This window comes from Grampus griseus, assembly GCF_964374135.1.
Source record: "Grampus griseus genome assembly, chromosome: 5".
Taxonomy (NCBI): domain Eukaryota; kingdom Metazoa; phylum Chordata; class Mammalia; order Artiodactyla; family Delphinidae; genus Grampus; species Grampus griseus.
The window spans coordinates 95,012,001-95,035,014 of record NC_138998.1 but is presented as its reverse complement, the minus strand read 5'-3'; the positions used below and the strand labels follow the sequence as shown (position 1 = coordinate 95,035,014).

General features: G+C 39.2%; 3 protein-coding genes across 7 annotated transcripts in view; 2 read left to right on the top strand and 1 right to left on the bottom strand.

Moving 5' to 3' along the window:
• Positions 1–18,646, bottom strand: part of SENP7 (SUMO specific peptidase 7) — a 171,048-nt gene extending 152,402 nt beyond the window's left edge. For all 5 annotated transcript variants that reach the window (XM_082654076.1, XM_082654074.1, XM_082654077.1 and 2 more), the window contains exons 1-2: positions 17,846–18,646; positions 337–429 (exon numbers count right to left, since the gene is read on the bottom strand). Coding sequence is in view for 4 of the 5 variants with exons in the window: in XM_082654074.1 (XP_082510200.1) it covers positions 337–376 (40 nt within the window). In the remaining variant the exon portion in view is untranslated. The remainder of the gene's footprint in view (positions 1–336; positions 430–17,845) is intronic.
• On the top strand, positions 1,759–12,031 carry LOC309822352 (putative protein ARB2BP; the record flags this gene model as incomplete). Its single annotated transcript, XM_082654079.1, has 2 exons — positions 1,759–1,848; positions 10,636–12,031. The coding sequence occupies 2 exons, from the start codon at positions 1,759–1,761 to the stop codon at positions 11,728–11,730; spliced, it is 1,185 nt and encodes a 394-aa protein (XP_082510205.1). The 3' UTR covers positions 11,731–12,031.
• An 87-nt stretch (positions 18,647–18,733) lies between the features above and the next one.
• TRMT10C (tRNA methyltransferase 10C, mitochondrial RNase P subunit) lies at positions 18,734–22,796 on the top strand. The gene is made up of 2 exons (XM_082654691.1): positions 18,734–18,872; positions 21,067–22,796. The coding sequence occupies exon 2, from the start codon at positions 21,097–21,099 to the stop codon at positions 22,354–22,356; it is 1,260 nt and encodes a 419-aa protein (XP_082510817.1). The 5' UTR covers positions 18,734–18,872; positions 21,067–21,096; the 3' UTR covers positions 22,357–22,796.
• Positions 22,797–23,014: the final 218 nt, after the last annotated feature.

Here is a 23,014-nt window from a genome sequence, read left to right as displayed (position 1 = left end):
CCCAAGGAGGGTGCTCGCGGGAGAAGGACAAAAATGAAAAGGGGTGACGGGGTGAAGAGCGGCCGAGGCTTTGATGACAGCTCGGAGTGGGTCTTCGACTCGCAGGGGCCCGCGAGACCCGGGAACCCTCCATTGTGCGCGCCCCTCCACCCCACTCCATTCCACTCCCCACTCCCCTCACCTCCTCCCCTCCCCGCCGCGCCCGAGCCCGAGCCCGAGCCCGAGCCGGAGCCCGAGCCCTCGCAGCTCCGGGCCGCAGCACCCGTCGTCGCCTGTTCCCCCGCTTTGCCCGAGGTAGGAAACAATATGCTCAGCCCTCCTCCGACCCTTTCTCACCGGATGAAGATCGCCGTCGCCCGGCCTTCCCCTTGTCCATCTTCTCCTCCTCCTGCTGGAATCGCAGTCGCTGTCACCTCAAGACCCCTCAGGCTGGGGAAGGGAGGGGGAGGGGAGGGGAAAAAAAAAAAAGCCAGGAAAATGTGAACTGCGCTTGCGCAAGAGCCGTCGCCGGCCCTCAGACCGGAAATTAGCCACCCCTCCCACCTCCACCCGGAAATCACTTCCTGGGGGTAGTTTTCTCTGCGGGCTACCGTCGCAAGTGCTTATTAAGTGACGCTGTTTTCATTGTCTCTGCCCCTGTTAGAAACTGAGACTGGGTGCTAGGTTTTAGCCCGAGATCGTCAAGGCTTTGTTGACTTTGAAGATTAAGTTGACTAAAAACTAAACCGGGGAAACTTTAGGAATTCCTCCACTTCACTGAATCCCGCGAGGGGACCCCGGAAATATGAGAACAAAACGTTAGTCCTTTTATGCTACTACTTTCCTCATGGACTCTCCCATATATTTGTCTTCAAGGCGCTTCCTCAGACTCAGAAAAAAAGATTTTAAGACGACAAAAATCAATAGCCTAGCTGCTGGTTTAGCAGTTGGAGTGGAAATCAATAAGGTCAGCTGAGGAGAGAATGTCAGAGTAATAGAAAGGATCTCTTCAAACTCACCATTTTTAAAGGCCAGGAAAAAAGATAAGCTGCACCTCAATTTTTTAAAACATAAAATGCTGAGATGCTAGAAAGTGGGTGGGTGTAAACGAATTTGTGCCGCTAATTTTTATTACAGTACTTAAAGGAATAACCCTGACCTCGACCTCAACGACTAGTACTTGCAGACTGATTTTTTTTGTCCTTTCATAGGACCCATCAGTTTAGAAAATTGTCCTACTTTATTAGCCGTAATGTACATATTTGAATAACTTTTTTTTTTACTGTGTAAGCTTTAATCACAGTAAGTTTCACAAAATTCAGCAGAGCGCTCCAGAGGCAAAATGATACTGGAATGTTCCCACAGTTTAACATCCGCTCCCCCTCCCCCATTTTACCAAGACCAGTAAAGGGACTCGTCCAGCTCATTACCAGAGACCAGGTTTGTGCTTCTTGAGCCTTGCTTCTTACTTACAGTGTGGCCTGTGCGGAGCTAAAAGTAAGCCTCCAGGTGATGATCCTATTGGGCCGGGGGGAGTGTCTTACATGGCAGGAATGGCTGAAAAGCAGAAATACTTCAGGGCTTGATGAGAATGAAATTCACTACAAGGATTTCATTTAGAGGCCCTAGTTTACGTTTAACAAATGAAAACACTGCCTACTGAAAAATATCTGAATTTTAAGTTTCCTCATAAATCAACTCTTTTAATTGAATGATTTAACTCAAGAATCATACTGGCTCAATTCATCAGCCAATATTATAGGAAACTAACTGCAAAAGATGGAAATAGAGCTAAGAGGTGGAAACATAAAAAAGGAAATTGTAAGTAGGCCTAATCCATTTCAGTCCAAACTTACAGCTTCCTTAAAAGAAGTTTTAAAGTTTAGCAGTAAGAAGTGAACCTGTGAGAAATGAAATTATAAGAAATAATATCATTCAGCTTGCAAATATGTCATTTAAACTTGTCATTGAACCAAATACAGCATTTCTGCTAATAAAGACTTAGTGGGTCAGTTTGTTTCTTTGAATTGGAGCTGGTTTTGAATAACATATGTGAAGATAAATGGCCTTTAAGCTCAAGAATTTTAAATTTGCTTTTTATTTTCAAATTTGCTTTTTAAACCAGTATTTTTATTGTTTAGTTTTAACAATCTCTACTACATAGTTGACTGTATTGCAAACAACTATAGGACTAAAAAGTTCAGTTTTTTACTTTTGAGGGAGTCATTTAACAACCTTACTTTTCCTTTTATGAAAGACTAATTACACAGTCTTTTCTTTTATAGTGTTTTATGATGTTTAGGAGAAAGCTTCCTTATTTTAAAATAAGGAAGAAAGACCAAAAAAAGTGAATGATTATCTTCTCTTTGTATGTTTGTAAATAAGTTCATTTCTCTTATGTATGTTTAGCTCACACTGTATAGAGCCTTTTAAATTAAGATTATTTGAGATTAGAAATTCATCAGCCCAGTATTTTATAGGAGGAGAGGATGGACTGGTTTGATCTTAATGAGTATGGTTCTTTATTGAGTGTTAAAAGTGCATATAAAGTGTTTAAGTTAGGTATTCATTATATTTTTGTTTTGACTACACTATTAAAAGCAGTGGGTGTGTTTTTTTAATAGTTTCAAGACATAGTGGCAGTGTGAAATTGATCAACCCTTTATTTTACCCCTTAATTAACAATTTCTTTGAGGAGAGCTTAACAAAATCTAAAAAGACCCTTCTCTTCACAGGTGAATTAACTTTAAGTACAATCTGAGTATAAACAGGTTCGGTTGGGCACTGGGTACATCCTGACTTCCTAAACTGTTTTAGAAATTAAAATCTGGAATTCCTTACCATGGGCTCCTGGAAAGCCTAGATTTTGCAAAGATATTTGGAGCACTGTGTCATGTTGCTATTAGCCTCATTTTTGTTAGTAGTTGAATCTTATCCTTAAAATATTGAGAATTCTTATGTGAAGGATTTTTCTTCTAGATATAAAAGAATTAACATATGATTCATGAAAAATGACTATAGGTTTTTTTGTTTCAAGGATATCTTCCTTTTTAAGACAATGAGCAATTTTAACTGCCCTACAGTGTAATAGCCTATTCCTAGAAGTTATGAAAACCTGCAGTAACTTGAGGTATTTAAGCAAGAGATGGGTAATCTCTTGTCCAGGAGGCTATAGGACAAACCGTTAATAACCTAAGTTTTTTAAACTGTCATTTGGCTCTGGGGCTCAGCCCCAGGTATCCTGTACATACACCACTATCTTCTTTTTCGGTTTTTATGTTAGATTAATATATTTTTTACAGAAAAAATTATATTTGTATTAATTAACTTCATGGCATACCTCTCTAATACGTTTTTTTTCTGATTTTTTTGGCTGCATAGTCTTTGATTTGCTCTTCATTTTTTTTTAATTGTGGTATACTTGATTTACAATGTTGTGTTAGTTTCAGGTGTACAGCAGAGTGATTCAGTTATACATACATATACATCTTTTTTTTTTTAACTCATGCATTCAAATTTATTTTGCTCTTAATGAGTAAGGTACAGGGGCAACAGTGTTGAGCTAAGGACTGAAATTAGTGGGGTTGACTCTCTGGACCTCACAGGAGTGAGGGAGCTCCTGGAAGGCAGGTACTATGTGTGTCCCCAGCATCTGGGACAGGGTCTGGTGTCCCAGACCCAGCTGAAGATTGAAAACACAGTATACACCTATTTTTTTTCAGATTCTTTTCCCTTATAGTTTATTACAATATATTGAGTATAATTCCCTGGGCTATACAGTAGGTCCTTGTTGGTTACGTTTTATATATAGTAGTATATATGTTAATCCCAAACTCCTAATTTATCCCTCCCCACCAACACTAACTTTAGAGTGTTCTGTCTTAAAATGTGATATTTATTTAGCATTTCTATGCCTTAATACATTTGGTTGATTTTAATAGAAAAATTTCATTTTATGTTACTATTTAGTAAAATTGAAGCTTTAGGTAGTCCTGTCTTCTTTATCATTTATCTTTTGGTACCCCCTTACCTCTAAATAATCCCAATCAAGAAGCATAGGATCTAGGATTGGGCAACGTCAGTAAATCCAAAATCTAGCTGTCAGAATTTCAGTTTCCCAGGAAGGCATATCAAGTTTAAAAAAAAAAAAAAAAGAACAAAACTCAACTACTAAACTATAGGTCTTAGGGCTGTGTACATAGGAGATAAAACCATAAAGAAATAGAAAGCATTGATTTCTATAAAAGTCTGGAGTGCTTGCTCTTGGAGGGGAGGAAGAGGGCACTTGAAGGCACTTTAGGGGGGGCTCGCAAAGCTAACCTGGGGTAGTTACAAGGGTATCTTTATAATAGTTCACTAAATTAGTTTTCTAAGAAACTTTCCTAGGAGATTCTGTTACATACTCAAATTTGGGCAACCCAAGATTTCTAACATCTGATTTTTTTCTTTCCATCACTAATATCCTATTTTCTGTCTTTGCCTCAGGTGGCTTAAATTAATCTTCTTTAGTCTTTCCTGGGGAGAGGTAGGCAGGGGGAAGAGATTTAGTTTGCTCTTCTTTGAATCTTTTACATATAAAATTTCATAAGCTCTATTATTTTCTATAATTTACTAAATGGAATTGTATACAGGCATAATTATTTTTCTGAAAAAAGCCCTCATAATTGCATTTATCTGTTGGGAAAATAAAAATAGTGCTGCTTTTTACCAAAACAGTAATTCTTAAATGATGTTTTCCAGGGGTTTTTTTGTTTTGGTTTAGTTTGGTTTTCTAAATATATAAGTAAATAAAAACATGTTCATTGAAAAAAGTATCTTTAGATATTTTTTCATTTTCTTAGTGAAGTATCACTCATTTGTGCTTCTTAATGTCATAGGATATACAACAGGACCTCTTTCTTAAATACACCAAAGGACTGTAATTACTGTAATAGGGTATATTACTGTGTAACGTGGGGTTAGACCCTAACTTCCCAGGTTGTAAAATTATATTTTCATAAAAGTTTACTGATCACTTGTAAAGAATGTAAAATATTGTTAAATATAACCACTTTATGATCCTAGAGAAGGAGTTTGTTAAAACCAAAGTAAGCTAATTAAAATTACTTGCATCTGTGATTCTGTTGCCCCACCCACCCTCTTCTTGTCAAATTCAGAGACAGAAAGTAGAAAGATTTGCCAGGGGCTGCTGCTAAGGGGAAATGAAAAATTATAGCTTACTGGGTACAGAGTTACAGTTTTTCAAGATGAAAAATGTTAGATGGATGGATGGTATTAATGGTTGCACACAATGTGGGTGTACTCAGTGCCACTGAACTGCCCATGTAAAAATGGTTAAAACTATAAATTTTTAATGTATTTTACCACAATTAGTTAAATAATTTAAAATAACTATGTTTTGCTCTAGTCATGGCTATAACAGCAGTGTCACCACCTAATCCAGGTTACTAAAAGGACCTAACTTGAAATTCTCATTAATGATTATATACTCTTTTCCCTTCTTAAAATGACTAGAGTATTCGATATAGAAAACTAAGTGACTAACAAAACCCCTCACCAAATTTTTGGTGAATGAATGAAAAAATACTGTTTTTTTTTTTGCGGTACGCAGGCCTCTCACTGTTGTGGCCTCTCCCGTTGCGGAGCACAGGCTCCGGACGCGCAGGCTCAGTGGCCATGGCTCACGGGGCCTAGCCGCTCCGCGGCATGTGGGATCTTCCCGGACCGGGGCAAAAACCCGTGTCCCCTGCATCGGCAGGCGAACTCTCAACCACTGTGCCACCAGGGAAGCCCAATACTGTGTATTTTTAAAATCACTGGTAAAAAATGAATCTTCTCTCAAGTTTGTAGAGCTGCCTGAGTTATTTTGGGCATGTCAGTTTACCTTTGAAAGCCTCACTTCTCTATAAAATAAACATATTAGCTAAGAATATCAATGAAATCCCTTGCAGCTCTGACAGTCTTATTCTATTTATTTATTTATGGCTGAGTTGGGTCTTTGTTGCTGCACGCGGGCTTTCTCTAGTTGCAGTGAGCGGGGGCTACTCTTCGTTGTAGGTGCATGGGCTTCTCATTGCTGTAGCTTCTCTTGTTGCAGAGCACGGGCTCTAGGCGCCGGAGCTTCAGGAGTTGTGGCTTGCGGGCTCTTGAGCACAGGCTGAGTAGTTGTGGCGCACGGGCTTAGTTGCTCCGCGGCATGTGGGATCTTCCCAGACCAGGGCTCAAACCTGTGTCCCCTGCATTGGCAGGTGGATTCTTAACCACTGCGCCACCAGGGAAGTCCGACAATCTTATTCTTAAAGCTAAGTTATCTTATTCCAAACCACTCTTTAGAAAACTAAGTATATAAAACAGTTTCTCTCCTTTATTTTAATGGACCATCTTGATTTTCAAAAGAGAAAATAAATATATATAGATGTATAGGATAGTCTCTAAGAATAATTCATAAATCAACATTTATTAACTTTAGAATTATAGAAGGAGCCTCTATAATTTTTCAAAAGCTTTGTGTGCATCTTTCTCCTGTATATACAGCTAGAGGATTTTTCTCTTTACTTTCTTATGCCCTTAGCAAAAATTGTAAAATTCTAACAACAATGTTTAAGTGCCTACTATTCACCAGGCACTATTCCAAGAACTACTGAACAAAACAAAACAAAGTCCTTGTCTCTGCTGTCATGGAACTTTTTTTTTTTCAGCCGTGCCGCACAACTTGTGGGATCTTAGTTCCCAGACCAGGGATTGAACCCATGCCCCCTGAAGTGGAAGCACAGAGTCTTAACCACTGGTTTACCAGGGAAGTCCCAAACTTATATTCTAATGGGAGGGAACAGACAGTAAGCAAGTATATGTCAGTTGGTAATAAGTGCAAAAACAAAAAGAAAAGAAAACTGAGTGAACTGATGAGGATGATTATAATTTTTGTGACTTTCTGTTTGAATACAAAAAAAAAAAATCCCCCCCCCCAAAAAAAAGAAAAGGAAGAAGGAGGAAGGGAGGGAAAAATGAAGCATCATAGATAGATAGGGAGTAAGGAAGGATTAGAGGGGATTGCCCTTTCAGATAGAATGCTCAGAGAAAGTTTCTCTGATCAGATAACAGATGGGCAGAAACTTGAAGGAAATGAAGCCCTATAGATATCTAGGGGAAGAGTATCCCAATCTGTGGGCATAGCAAGGGGGATGCCCTTAAATAGGAATTTGCTTTACAAGTTGGCGGCAAAGAGGCCAGGTGGGGCTAGAGTGAAGTAAGCAAGAGAGTGGTGGGAAATGACACCTGAGAAAGCGCTAAGAGCCAGATGATGTAACTAGATGAGTAAGCAAGTGAGAGAAATGGAGGGAAATGACCTTGGAGAGCTAAGGGTCATGGGGGACCTTGTAGGCCATGGTAAGAACTTAGGCTTTTATTCTGAGTAAGAGGGGAGACAATGGAGCATTTTGAACAGGGGTGTGATATCCAATTTAGATGTTTTGAAAAGATTGTTCTAGCTGCTATGTGTTAAACAGACTACCAGGAGATAAGAGTGCAAAGAGATTAGATAGGAGGCTTAATAATGAAGGTTAGTGTTGATAGTGACTTGTACTAGGGCTAGGGCAGTAGAGGTGGAGAGGTAACAAGTGGTTAGATTAGAGATATATTTCAAATAAGGGAGCCTACAGATTTGCTGATTGATCAGATGTGGAGTGTGAAAGAGAGAAAAGAAGGTTGCAGCACAAGCAACTGAAAGAATGGAATTATAAGATGAGAAAGACTAAAGGGAGAGTAGACTGAAGGGAGTGCTTTGGACGTGTTAAGTTTGAAATGGCTATTTGACATCCAAGTAAATATATCAGGTAGACAGCTAGATATGAGAGTTACAAGTTTGAGTATATTAACCAAGCAAAATATGCTACAATAAATTCTAAAGAATTGTCTACCTTTTCATTCTACAGGATACTCTGCACCTTGCTCCTGTTCACCCCACCTATACCTGTCCTTTATATATCTGTGTGCCATTTGGGTTTTCCAGTTTGCAAACTCCCATTCTTTTCCCCCGAGAATTGTTTCTCAAACAACTAGGTACACAAGCACTTAAAGGTGAAAAAGAGTAACTGAATGCCATATACTATGTGCTATTAGAAAATACTCATTTTATTTTACTCTCTGATTGAAAGAAAAGTTAGCTAACAAGGTTCTTTAGTTCGTTGGTTTAGTTTAGTTTAGTTGGTTTAGGTTTAGTTCATTGAGGTTTAAATATTCAGTACCTTTCTCTTTATTTCAGTAGAGAAAAAGGCAGTTTCCAGCACAGCACCTGAATAAACAAAGTATTTTTAGATCTAAGAGATTACTGCTTTTCTGGGCAAACCTCCTCATCCATGCCAAAGTATAAAATAGACCCTCCTTTTTGGAGAGCAATTTGGCAATATCTGGTAAAATGGAAGATGCTGATATGACCTAGAAGTTCCACTTCTAGGTATATTGCCTTAAGAAACTCTTGATATGTGCACAAAAATATAGCTATGTTTGTTATAGCTTTGTTTATAATAGTGGAAAACTGGAGCAACCTAAATATTCTTCAACAGGAAAATGGTTAAACAAACCATGGCATATTCAAGCAATGGAATACTATAAACTGATAAAATGAATGACCTAGGACTATGTTTATTAATGTGGATAAAAATCACAGTGTTGAATGAATAAGGAAGGCTGGACAAGAGATATATGTTTTTTTTATTTCACACTTCTCAAAAAGGAAGATCATCCTATCTTTACAGAAACTTCCACGTGTGAGACAGTACATAAAATGGTTTTTACCTATATTAGTTAATTTAATTCTCACAGCAGCTTTGTGAAATAAATGATGTTATCCTATTTTGCATTTATGCATTCAAAAAATATTTATATAATATTTGTCAGACACTGTTCCAAGTACTGCAGATACAGCAGTTAATTAAACAAAGTTCCTGTTCTCATAGAGCTTTTATTCTAGTGAGGGGAGACAGATAATTTTCAAATATACAAACAATTATATACCAGGTGGTAATGTAGGCTATGAAGAAAAATAAGCAGAGTAGCAGGATAGAGGGTAATAAGGATTGCTATTTTAGATAACATAAACTAAGACTCAAAAGTAGAAAAAACCGAAACTCATAGAGGTAAAGAAACCTGCTGAAAGTCACTCAACATAAAATTTGGAGCTAGGATTTAAACCTAAATCAATCTAATTCCAGAGGCTCCTATCTGTCATTTACACGCTAGGAAAATATATTAATTACATAATAGCACCTGAAATCAGCAATAGTGTAAGGAAAAAAGTTTTTAAAGAATAGAGAGCAGTGTAGATAGGTTGGATGCTTCGAACAACCAAACCCCTTCATGAAGTATTAATTGGGAATCAGGGAATAAGATTCAGAAAGTGAGAAAAGAGTTAAGAAATCAAAGCAAGCAAGCACCATGTTGATTTTGCCTTAAGCCTTGATAGCAGCTTGAGTGGCACTGAAAATCATTTTATGGAGTGCTATTTATTGGAAGTAGGTTGTGGTTGCCAGTGTGAGTGTTAAGAAATTAAGGAGTGAGAGTATTCATGAATTTGTTAAGAACATGAATTGGAGTCAGATAGCCTCGGTACCCAACATTTATTTAACAGTTGTTTGGCACAAGCCACTTAACTTTTTTGTTGTTTTTTGTTTGTTTGTTTGTTTGCCTCAGAATAGAGTCTATTTGAGATTTTTTTTCCAGGACTTAACCTTTCAAAGTCTTTTCTTTTCCCTTTGGGCTATGTTGACAATAACTAAGTTCACTTCTCAGTCACTTTTTTTATTTTCAAATATCAGAATAACCATATCTTCTATTAGTAGATAAATTGATCATCATCTACACTGCCTGGTTCACATTTCACTTCTACTGCCATCCCCTGCCATTTATTTAATAGCAAAAATGTTTGAATGCTTACTGTGGAGATAAAGACCAACCAAATGAGAAAAGCAAAACCTATTCATTCTGAGCTCACTATAGCAAGGGAGTTAGCCACCATCACTTGCATTTTGGCAGTGACTCAAAGGCAGGCAGAGGAGTGGGAAAGCTTTGTAGTGGAAAAAAAAGGGAAGGCTGCTGGTATGTCCTGACTGGACACTGTTGGCATGAGGAAGCTGAATGCAAGATAACTAGAAGGGAGGCATCCTATGTGACTGTTTAGGGGTGCATATTTGGCTTTCTCTGGTGGGTCCTAAGTTGAAAGCGGGGATAAAAATTAGGGAAGCTCTAAGTTATTAATCAAGTCCTGGCCATTTTGGACCCACTGTAACAGAAGTTATTGTTTGGCTTCTCAGCTTGTCACTAGAGGTAGCAGTCTGACTTCCTGAGATTCTGACTTACAAGACTGGCTTCCTGGGCTGTTTATTGGATCAACAGATAAGGGATTGGCTTCCTGGGCAAGTTGCTGCAGGTTGTGGGTCAGAGTTCTGTTTTTATATACCGTCTGGCCATTGTCCCTTAGTGTATTCAGTTTCTCACTACTTTGCATCGTTCACAATTATTTTGAGTTAAAATCTTTACCATAATGTTAATGTCTTCTTAAAGTGCTTAATTCAGTATGATTTCCCGCAGAAAGACTTTAGCAAGATGAAATTTTTATTTTATTTTTTCTGGTACTGACATAATATTGCTTTTCACTTTCAGTGGTTACCAGTGACTCAGGAACTGAGCTTCCGAAAATTTACAGAACAATCTGATTTACTAGAGGAACTTAAATATGACTTCAATGAAAAAGCTGAATTGAGACACACTGAGACACATCAGCCTTTTGTCTTTAACTATTATAAAAATGTCCTGGAGAGGAATAGCAAGCGCTACCAGGCCCTTGGCCATTTGCTTGAACAATACATTTATGAACTTTTGGAAAAAGTGTGCAAATTACAAAAAGTATATATCCCACCAGAGGCTGATAAGGAACCAAGAAGCTTCTTTTTCATGAGTGAGAGAGCATTAACAAGTCATCATTCTGCTCTTCTCGTCCTTCTTCAGGACCGTGGGGTCTTTAGAGCTGGTCAGTGGAGTCAGCAGGCAGTAATACATCATGGTCTCCAACATGGAAGTCAGATACCATGTATTCAAATGGCATTGCAGGCACATTATGATGTAATTGTGCTAAACCCCAACGATAATTTTGTGGACCTGCAGACAGAAAAAGAGTGGAAAGGCCTTTTAACACAAAATGTTGAGTCTCCTTCCAGAAAAATGGTTCAGACTGAGAGCTTTTTATCTCTCCAGCAGTCTCTCCAATGTATTCCAAAAAGATGCAGCAACACTCCTGAAGAACACATGTCTTATATTTGGGATTACTTCATTTCAAAGGCTGAAGGCAAGGATGTTGCCTTCCTTGTACATGGTTATGGAGGCTTGGTTTTTATGGACTTGCTTGTTCGTAGAAAGTGGGAAGTAATGAGCAAAGTATATGCTGTTGCACTTATTGACTCTGAACATCACGTAGGACACCAGCTGGGGAGTGACATCCAGTTATTAGCATGGATAAAGCACCACTGCCGTGAATGGGTGACAAGTCCAAAGCCTTTGGATAAACCTGCAGCTACTGTTTTGAAAAATGAGTTTCCCACGGTTTCTGCTGGTACAGAAGAACACAACTTAGCCCCTTCCTCTAGCCTTCAGTCAATTTTTAAATACTTCAGAAAATCTTTAAAAGCCAAAGCAGCTATTAATTTCTCTCGAGTGCCCATAGTAACTAGAAGCTCCACAAAAAGAAAGCAAAGTGCTTAAGTTACTTTTTTGCCATCTAAGATTGTTTTGTCCCACTGAAACTTTGCTAATGTAGATGCTAGAAGAAAAAGAATACTTCCAACTCATAGGCAGTATGTTCTGGCTTGAAATTTGATTTGTTAACTCTTTTAAAAAGTGAATATGTTCTCTTCCGTAGCCTATTGATGAACCAGGAAGTCAGTCAGTACTATCATTAATATTTTACAGTATTAGTCAAATTAAGAGTAGTCTAGTTAGAGGATCTTCTTTTGAAAAGATTTCTCAGTTTCATAGAATGACACCAAAACTGTAGTTGATAGAAATTAAAGACTAAGTCAGTGTTTGACTTCTGCATTCTTAATGCTGTATTAAAAATATAAGTGAACATAAAAATTAAACATCATAAGCAACTCCATTCTTTGTATGTTTGTGAGTTTTTTTGTTTATGTTTGTTGATCTCGTGTGTGTGTTTACTCATACCTTCAGCTAATATTTGAGTGTCTACTATGTACTAGTCAATACTAGTGTTGGGCACACTGGCAAACAAGGCCAACGTTGCCTTTAACCTTATTTGGAGTTCACAATGAACAACAAATTGCAAGTGTGAAGAGTGTTAAGAAATAAAGGGTGTCATAGAACATCTAGCATGAGAGCTAACAGCCTTGGGGTTCAGGAAATACTCCCTGAGAAAATGATGCCTAGTTTGAAGAACAATAGTAGTTATCTGGAAAAACTAAGTCATAGGCAAAGGAATCACATGTGCAAAAGTCCTAAGGCAGGAGGAAGAAGTCCAGTTCAGCTGGAACTAAAAGATTATGGGGAGTAGTGATAAAGAAAAAATTATTCATGACATGCATTAAAGACAGTAAGGAAGATTTATTCAAAAGGAATTGCTGCAATGGGGGTTTTGTAGTAGGGGAGAGAGATTGGGCTCAACTCCAAACACAAGGACAAGGGTGGGGCAGGGCGGTTATAACCAAGTAGCAGGGTGAGGGTCAGTGAATGGAAAACTACTAAGTAAAAACATTAGGGATAATAGATATTCTTGCTAGACTGACTCAACAGGATTCTTACTGAAGGCGGGCCAGGGGTGGTAAGATATTGACAGTGGAGGATGAGGAATTTTATCAGATATAATAGAGGACGTTCAGATACCAAAGGTGAGATTTTCACTAACTGACTCAGCATAATTCCTACTAAAACTGGACTAAGCAGATCCAGGGCAGAGCCCAATGTCAGAGCCTAGTTAAGAGGAGGGCTCAGAGGAGCCAGACTCTGATTTGGTAAAGGAGAGAGGTTTTGTCAGTAGCTGCAAAGTTAAGTTAGAGAAATAAACAGGCAGCTTATTCAAGGCTGCAATGTCCATGTTAAGAATTTTTACTTTAGGACTTCCCTGGTGGTGCAGTGGTTAAGAATCCGCCTGCCAATGCAGGGCACACGGCTTCAAGCCCTGGTCTGGGAAGATCCCACATCCCGTGGAGCAACTAAGCCCGTGTGTCACAACTACTGAGCCTGCACTCTAGAGCCCACAAGCCACAACTACTGAGCCCGCATGCCACAACTACTGAAGCCCGTGTGCCTAGAGCCCATGCTCCACAACAGGAGAAGCCACAGCAATAGTAAGCCCACACACTGCAACGAAGAGTGGCCACTGCTCACCACAACTACAGAAAGCCCATGCAGCAACGAAGACCCAACACAGCCAAAAATAAATAAATTTTAAAAAGAATTTTTTTTTACTTTATTCTAATGACAATGGAAGCCATTGGATGGTTTTAGACAGGAGAATATTATCAGATTTACATTTTATAAGAATATCCCGATTGCAGTTTAGAGAATAGATTAGAAGGAGAACAAGCTTGGAAGCCAGGAGACCAAAATAATTTTGGCAGTAGTTTGAGAAATGCTTAATACTTTCTTTCAATTGAAGTGTAGTTGATTTACAGCATTGTGTTAGTATTAGGTATACAGTAAAATGATTCCGTTTTTTTGAGGATTATATTCCATTATAGTTTATTACAAGATATTGAATATAATTCCCTGTGCTATACAATAAATCCTTGTTGCATCTCTATTTATGTATAATATTGAGTTGGCCAAGAAGTTTGTTTGGGCTTTTCTATAACATCTTATAGATGTTACATTTGAAAAACTGACCCTGCCATATCTAATAGGACATACAAATTTTTCTGTACATAGCTCTTTCTAGTGTCTTCCTAGTGTTCTTATTCCTAGTTTTGGGGGTTTTGTTTTTTGTTTTTTGTCTGCTCCGTGCAGCATGCGGGATCTTAGTTCCCCAACCAGGGATCAACCCGTGCCCCCTGCAGTGGAAGCGTGGATTCTCAACCACTGGACCGCCAGGGAAGTCCCTCCTAGTGTTTTTTTAACCTAGTATACACTATATTTCCTGTTATGGACTGAATGTTTGTGTCCCCGCCAAAATTCATGGTGAAATCTTAATCCCCAACGTGATGGTATTAGGAGGTGGGGTGTTTGGGAGGTGATTACGTCATGAGGGTAGAGCCCTCACGAATGAGATTAGTACTTTTATGAAAGAAACCCCAGAAAGCTCCCTTCTACAATGTGAGACACAGTGAGAACACAGCCATCTATGAAGCAGGAAGCAGGCCTTCACCAGACACTGAATCTTCTGGTGCCTCGATCATGGACTTCCCAGTGTCTAGAACTGTGAGAAATAAATATTTGTTGTCTAAGCCTCCCAGTCTATGATACTCTGTTATAGCAGCCTGAACAGACTATGACAATTCCTTAACAGTATAGACATAATATCTCAAATTTCTCTTTCTGAACCATGTCTTGAGTGGCATAATGAAAAAAAAACAAAAAGCACTGAATTGTAAATCAGGATATGCAGATTTTAAATGACTCCCAGGGGGAATCCCCTGGCAGTCTAGTGGTTAGGACTTGGTGCTTTCACTGCCTCAGGCCTGGGATCAATCCCTGGTGGAGGAACTAAGATCCCAAAAGCCATGAGGTGCAGCCAAAAATAAAAAATAAATAAATAAATAAATGACTCCTAGCATTGGATAAACCAGTTCCTCTCTCCCAGCCTGCATTTCCCATTGTGTAAATAAGTTGAGCTTTAGAAGTCTCTACCAACACAGATAGTCTATCTAGAATGTATTTAATGCACTTACTGTGAAAAGCACCAAAAAAGTAAAAAAAAAGTGTTGCCATAAAAACTATTTTGTCTTATATTTAACTAACTGAACGTTGATGTTTCTCATAACCCCCAATTTACTATTTAATGTGGTAGTCAGGTGTATTAGTTATCTATTGCTACATATTAGATTACCCCCAAAACTTGGTGACTTAAAACAACAAACATTTATTATCTCACAGCTTCTGTTGGTCAGGAATTCAGGAGCAGCTTAATTGGGTGATTCTGGTTCAGGATCCCTCAGAGAGCACACTCAAGACTGTCTGAAGGGCTTTCCTGGTGGCACAATGGTTAAGAATCCACCTGCCAATGCAGGGGACATGGGTTTGAGCCCTGGTCCAGGAAGATCCCACGTGCCACAGAGCAAGTAAGCCCATGCGCCACAACTACTGAGCCTGCGTGCCACAACTACTGAAGCCCACCGCAATGAGAAGCCCACGCACCGCAACGAAGAGTGGTGCCGGCTCGCCGCAACTAGAGAAAGCCCACGCGCAGCAACGAAGACCCAACGTGGCCATAAATAAATAAATTTATTTTTTAAAAAAAAGACTGTCTGAAGCTGCAGTGATCTAAAGCTGGGCTGGCTGTTGGCAGGAGGCCTCAGTAACTCGCTATATGGACTTCTTCCATAGGCTGCTTCTATTAAAAACTTAACCTGACACTTGTTCAAATGGTAAGGAAGACTTTACTCAAGACTATTGCAGTTAGGGACATTGCAATAGGGAACAGAGATCAGGCTCAACTCCAAAACAATAAAGATAGCTAGGAGCAGAGTGGAGATATCAGTGGATGGAAAACTAAGAGACCTCAACGGTAGAGAGATTCTTGCTAAAGGCAGGACAAGGGCTTTGATATGAAGAGTGAGGAGTGAGAAACTTGATAAGATATCAAGGTTGGGGGATGACTTAGCAGGATTCTTGCTAAAATTGACCTATGCAATCTCACAGAAGGTCAAGGTCAAGGACTAATCCCAGGAGAGGGCTCAGAAGAGCCTAACTAAAGTCTGGTCAAGGAGAGTCTTTGTCACTTGAATGTCCTCACAACATGGCAGCTAGCTTCCCACAGGATGAATCATCCAGGTGAATAAGCAAGCCAGAAACTGCACCGCCTTTTATGACCTACTCTCTGAAGTTGTATACTGGTCTACTTTTTTCCTATTTGTTGGACATGAGTCACTAAGTTCAAGGGAAGAGGAATTAGACTCCACCTCGTGAGAGAGTGTCAAAGAATTTGGAGACATATTTTAGACTACCACATCAGAAATGATGCCAACTGAAATTAATGGTATAGCAGCTCAACTCAATTGTTGCTTATAAGATTATCTTGGTCTGGGAGCATTTTTATCCTGTTTTAAAGTTTTTCTTGTTTTGATAAACAGCTGTGTATTTAGAAACTGGTTTCCTCTTTCTCTGCAAGACATCAGAATTTTTGCCACAAATACTTGTGTTGAAAATAAAGTTTATTTTAATTTTCTCTCCTAGGGTCACCCTAAACTATTCCCTTACTCTGACTTCCGATGTTGCTCTATTTTAGCAGCTTGAAGTCAAAAAAGGATATCTCCAGATTTTTGGCTATAAGCTGCAGACCAGAGATGTGTCCTGATAGAGAAAAGACTGATAAGGGAGGACTGCAGGAAAATCCTAAGACTTTCTGACATCAGTATGTGATAACTTTTCCCCTTCTTGTGGAAAATAGAGGTAATAGGCTATGATCATTGTAAGCGAAGTACACCAAGATTTGTGTGTCACTTCCCAATACCAGACTAAACATATTAAAATTTTAACAAAGAAAAAAAGAACATATTGTGAATTCACTGTGGGAAGTCTCTGTTAAAAAAGACAGCAAGAAAGTCTCTTACTTCCTTTTCAATGCTTCTTCAAAAGCAGCAGTTCTCTAACTTTAAAGTACATCAGGATAACCTGGAGGTCTTAAAGACTGCTAGGTATCACTGCCAAAGTTTCTGATTCAGGAGAATTGGTAGGTGGGGCCCCAAAATTTGCCTTTTAACTAGTTTCTAGGTGATACTGATGCTGCTGGTCTGGGGATCCCACTTTGTGAACCACTGTTAGGAAGATTAGGGGTGGCCAGGGAGGTAATAACGTTAAGTCTATCTCATGTGAGGTAAAAGGGATCATATAAGATAGACTGATATCACTATAAATCATGACGCCCAAACTGAATTAGACCATAAACACTGCCTAACAACATGACTGTCATTCCCTAGTCAGCTCACACTTCGTTCTTTCTTTTTTTAATTGTGATTTTAAGAAACACACACGTTTACCATATTAACAATTTTTAAGCTCAGTAGTGTTAAGTATATTCGTGCTGTTGTGCAACAGATTTCCAGAACTTTTTCACCTTGCAAAACTGAACAGTTATACCCACTAAACAAACCCTTGTTTTCACCACCACCCTCCTAGTCCCTGGTAAACACAATTCTACTTTCTGCTTCTACTGTTGACACAAATAATCAACAATCAAACTATAATAAGTAATAGAAAAGAGTTTTATTAGAACCAAACTGAGGACTATAGCCTGGGAGGCAGCCTCTCAGCAGCTCCAAGGATCTGCTCCATCGAAGCATGGTTTTCAGCACAGTTTCAAACCTTATTATTAAAACAAAGAACAGGGCTTCCCTGGTGGCACAGTGGTTGAGAGTCCGCCTGCCAATGCAGGGGACACGGGTTCGTGCCCCGGTCCGGGAAGATCCCACGTGCCGCGAAGCGGTCTAGGCCTGTGAGCCATGGCCGCTGAGCCTGCGCGTTCGGAGCCTGTGCTCCGCAACGGGAGAGGCAACAACAGTGAGAGGCCCGCGTACCGCAAATAAATAAATAAAACAAAGAACATACATCAAACATGACAGGGGTACACTCCTTCAAGGTTTCAAAAGAGACAGAATAGTATGTATTCAATGAGACAGCATAATCCTGGTGTCTGGGAAGGGAACCTTACCTTCAAGAAAGTGTTAATGGATGCCACAGGAAGAGAGCTATTTATCCTTATCTTCGAAGAGGACATTCTTTATCTTAATGGTTAAAGTAGATGTGCTGTATAAGTGTTTGACAGGCCGTAAGTCAGGCTGTGTTTCAGTTCACACAAAGTTCAGGCAGAACCACGTATAAGCCAGAATGACTTCCCTATACTGCAATACGTGAAAAACTTCTCCATCACTGAGAGTGTCACATTCACTCTTCATAACAATTTGAAACCTTCTCCCATTCTTCGCTCTCCAGAGATTCTCAGCTGACTACCTCTTTCACAGAAATGGGAACTCTAAAATTACAAGTGCCATATCTACAAACTGGTTTCCATCCCCACCTAAGTTTCTTCCCTTCTTCCTGTTACAAAGGAAGTGGTATTTCCTCCTCCTATCCAAGACCAGTTCCCTCCATCTGTCCTCTGAATCCCATCTCTTTCAATCTTCTGAGGAAGTTCACCCTTCTCAACCTTTCTTTCCTTATTCCCTTGCTAACAATCCCATCAGCTGGTCAAGTCTCTCCCAGGCACAGTAAAAATAACAAAAATTTCCTGGACACCACACCGGAGGCTGAGCCTACCGAATATTGCCTCTGCCAAGATTCATAAAAACGTTTAACCTTGATGACTCAATTTTCTCATATTCCACTCATCCCTTACCCACTCTCACCTGGCTTCAGCCCCCAAACCTCACAACGCGGTCTCAATAGTCTTTGTATTGCTACTGTCAGTGGATGTTTTTCACCCTGCGTTGCACGACAGCGCTGCTTTCCAGGCCGGAAGGCTTGCCCCTTTGGCATGACGTCATATGGCAGCGCCGGAAGGAGGGGAAGAGATTTCCGGCTGCGGGTCTCGGGTCAACGACGGATACTGTGTAGAGTGATAGGTAATCTGTGGGTCAGGTGCAGCGCGGATCCCTGGGCAGCATTTCCCGGCAGAATCCTGCGTCCTCTGGGGTTCCTTGTGGTTTGCACCGGCCGGAGCCACTGTCTTTGCACTCCTGGTACGGGCGGGTTTCTTGTCTCCCAGTGTGTGTGGTGAGGTGGGAGGATGCGGGAGACCTAACATACGCATACCGGAGCTTGTGCGTTAAGAAGGCCCACAGATAAGAGGAAGCCTAGTGATTTAATAAACTATAAGTACAGTACCTGGGACGAGAGCAGTGTTTCCCAAAATGATATCCTTGTTCCCCTTTTAAATATTTGGGGGTTTTGTTTCTTTGATATCCTAAAAATATTTACCATTTACAAAGACAAAACTCAAAAGACTTTTTCCGAAATCAGTGTTTCTCGTATTGGGACTGAGAACTCTCGGTTAACTATTTCGAGGAGTCTGAAGGAAATTGTATTTTCTTTAAAAGGTGTCTGAACGCGTTTTAAATGTGAGAAGCATTGACCCGGAGTATTTAATCGAAAAATACTTGAATGATAAATGTGAACTATATACTGCCAAACATTGGGTTCGATGTTACTATAAATACAGTCCTTGTCCTGATAGAGTTTACCACATAGTGGGGCTAATAAGTAGCCAGGAAATTACAATGCAGTGTTACAAGCACTATGGTGCAGAAGTACAGGGTGCTAAAAGATCTAATAGGAATACTTGATCTAAAGTTTGAAGTGACAGATAGCTAGAGATGTAGCTGAAGAGGTAAGCAAATGGTGATTTTGTGAAAAAAGTTTATAAGCCATATATATAAGTTTAGATTTTAACCTGGCAGCAGTGAGTTTTAAAATACACATTGAGGATGATGTGAGTGTATTGATCAGATCTGCAGTAGCTCCAAATTGCTTAGAGATGAAGGAGAGCAAATCTAGAGGCTAGCAGATACAATTAAGAAAATGAGGTTGAGGGAATTCCCTGGCAGCCCAGTGGTTGGGACTGCGTGCTCTCACTGCAGAGGGCCCGGGTACCATCACTGGTCGGGGAATTAAGATCCTGCAAGCTGTGCAGCACAGCCTCCCGCCTCCAAAAGAAAAAAAAAGATAAGAAAATGAGGTTGAAGAGAAGTGACTGGATTAGAGAAGTATTTAGAAACTAAATAAATATAACTCAAATTAGGAATGGAGGGTGTGAGAGGGGACAGTTATGAAATGACTCCCAGTTTCTGCCTTTAGCAAATGGATGGATAGTAGTGTCCCTCCCTGAAATAACGCAGAAGGAGAAGCAGATTGGGAAGGGAAGGGAGACAGATTTCAGTTTGTTGCATTTGAGGTGTCATCTGGTACATGGTGATCAAAGTCAAGGAGGTAGATCAGAGTTCATAGGGAAAATGTTTAGATTGAAAAAAGGGCTAAGGACAGAACTCAGAAGCACATCCACCTTGTGTGTGTTGGGGGTGTGGGGGGAATGGATCTGAGCATCATTGCACAGGTCAGAGACCCAGGAGCATGCAGCGTCATTAAATGAAGCCAAGGGAAGAAGGAACTTTTCAAGTATTTTAGTTGCATTTGGTGAAAAGTTGAATTCCTTTTTTTGCTTCAAGTCCAGCACTAGTTTCACATCTTTAAGCATCTTCATTGTTTTGTGGACATCCAGACCTTTAGGATAAAATTGTGGAGCTTATATATATTTGCCCTAATTTTGGATATTTTGTTTGGCAATAACTTTATTTGCTGGAAAGTCTAAATTGGAGAAGGGAGGTTTTATTTTTTTTTTAATCAGTAGATCTCTCTATATTTCTATTTTGAAAACATATAAGGGCATTGGTACAGCAGCTGCTAAGTGCTTTTTACTAGTTGCCATTTTCTGTAACTTTTCTGCCCTTTGTCTTCATGTATTGCTTGTTAAGGGTCTTGTGTTTGGGTCTGTATCTGGGCTTAGTAGAAAGTGGAGAAGAATACAGCACCATAATCTCAGCCATATAGTGGTACATAACTTTGTTATCTGGTAACATTGATCTTCTGGGTCCCTAGATACAAATCTGAAAAGGATCTTCAAGGTATCCTTTTGCCTAAAACAATAGTGAAGTTCATATCTAAAATAAGAACCCAAATAAGTTTTGAACTTTTTGCCTAGTGAATGATCACAGGCTCTAGGCCACAGGAGTCTAAGAAAAATTAATGGTGCAAAAATAAGTTGGACTAAGATTCCACTTTATGTTTCAGAAATAAATTGCATTTTGGTATCTCAAATTTATACTTGCACAGTTACTTGAGAGGTTTTTAACTTTTCATTACATTTTTCTTTTTTTATAGGGCTTTTCTTACAAGCCTGTTTTCCTCAAAATGAGTGTCAGTGTCACCTTCTTAAGACCTTTTGCCAGAGTTTTGGTGCCATTTACCCTTCATAGGAAGAGAAGGGTTTTATATTCAACAACTCTGCAGAGATACACGTCTTCCAAAATACCAGCTGTGTCCTATCCTAATAAGGAGAGTACATCACCTCCTGAAGAGCTGGAGTTGGATAGGTGGAAAATTACAATGAAATCTAGTGTGCGAGAAGAGGGTGTTTCAATAGTCTCAAGTAGCAAGGATGAAGATACTCTAGCTGCCACCAGGGAATTAATTGAGATGTGGAGATTGCTTCGCAGAGAAGTACCAGAACACATCAGTGAAGAAGAGCTCAAAACAGTTATGGAATGTGTTTCTAAATCGTCAAAAAGAAAATATTTAAAATATTTATATATTAAGGAAAAAATGAAAAAAGCCAAGCAAATAAAAAAGGAAATGAAAATAGCAGCAAAAGAACAAGTAAAAAAAGATCAGCTACCAGAAACCACTAAGGAAGATAAACAGCAAAACTTTCTGTTTCTACGACTTTGGGATAGGAATATGGACATTGCAATGGGCTGGAAGGGTGCCCAGGCCATGCAGTTTGGACAACCTTTGGTTTTTGACATGGCTTATGACGACTATATGAAACCAAAAGAACTGCAGAATGCTGTTTCCCAACTTTTAGAAAGTGAAGGATGGAACAGAAGAAATGTTGATCCTTTCCATATTCATTTCTGCAGTCTTAAAACAGGTGGTGCCTACTATAGAGAGTTAGTTAAACGTTATGGAGAAAAGTGGAACAAATTGCTTTTAACAGCAACAGAAAAGTCTTATGTAGATTTATTTCCAAAGGACAGTATTATATATTTAACTTCAGATTCTCCCAACGTTATGACTACTTTCAAGCATGACAAAATTTACGTAGTGGGATCTTTTGTTGATAAGAATATGCAACCAGGCACATCCCTAGCCAAAGCAAAACGGCTGAAGCTGGCAACAGAATGCCTTCCATTAGATAAATATTTGCAGTGGGACACTGGCACCAAAAATCTCACCTTAGATCAAATGATACGTATTTTGTTATGTCTGAAAAACACTGGTAATTGGGAAGAGGCTCTGAAGTTTGTTCCTAGGAGAAAACATACTGGTTATCTGGATATTTCTCAGCATTCTCAAGAGTTTTTCAACAGAGTGAAGTCAAAGACTTTTAATTCATTTCCAAGAGGCTCTGTAGATAGACACAGAAAAGGTAGCTTGAATGAGAATATTTGATAGCTTAAAAAGTAAATGGATTAGGATTACAGTTATTTTTTTTTTTCCGAAGTCAGCTGAAATTTTTAGGAAGCCTCTGCTGAAGTAGCACAGGTAATACACTCTTGTTTCTTTTTTTTTTTAATTTTATTTTATTTTTTATACAGCAGGTTATTATTAGTTATCCATTTTATACATATTAGTGTATAAATGTCAATCCCAGTCTCCCAATTGATCCCACCACCACCACTTAGGAATACAGTTCTGTTAGTCTGTTTCATCCTGAATGGAATTCACTTGCTCTTTTTTTTAAAGGTTGTCTTTCCAAACTAACTGAAGTATTATCTTTCTCCAATTAAATATCTGTAAAACTTTGGAAATATATTTTGTTTACTGTAAAAAGAATCTTAGAAAGTAAAAAGAGTTGTCCGTGTTTGTTTGAGTAAAATAATTGTACCATTGGTGTGGCTTTTTATGACTACTTTTGAGTCTCAGACTGCATTTTACTTCTTAAATGTTCTTTTAGCCATGTCAACAACTACCCTTTCATCGAATATTGATGAAACTTCAGGTGGTGGTTCATTTATTTAACATTTGGTACAGTGCTGGGCATGTCATAGGCACTAAGGTATATCATTTAACTGAGTCTTGGTTAAACAAAAAGTTAGGACATCCTTTG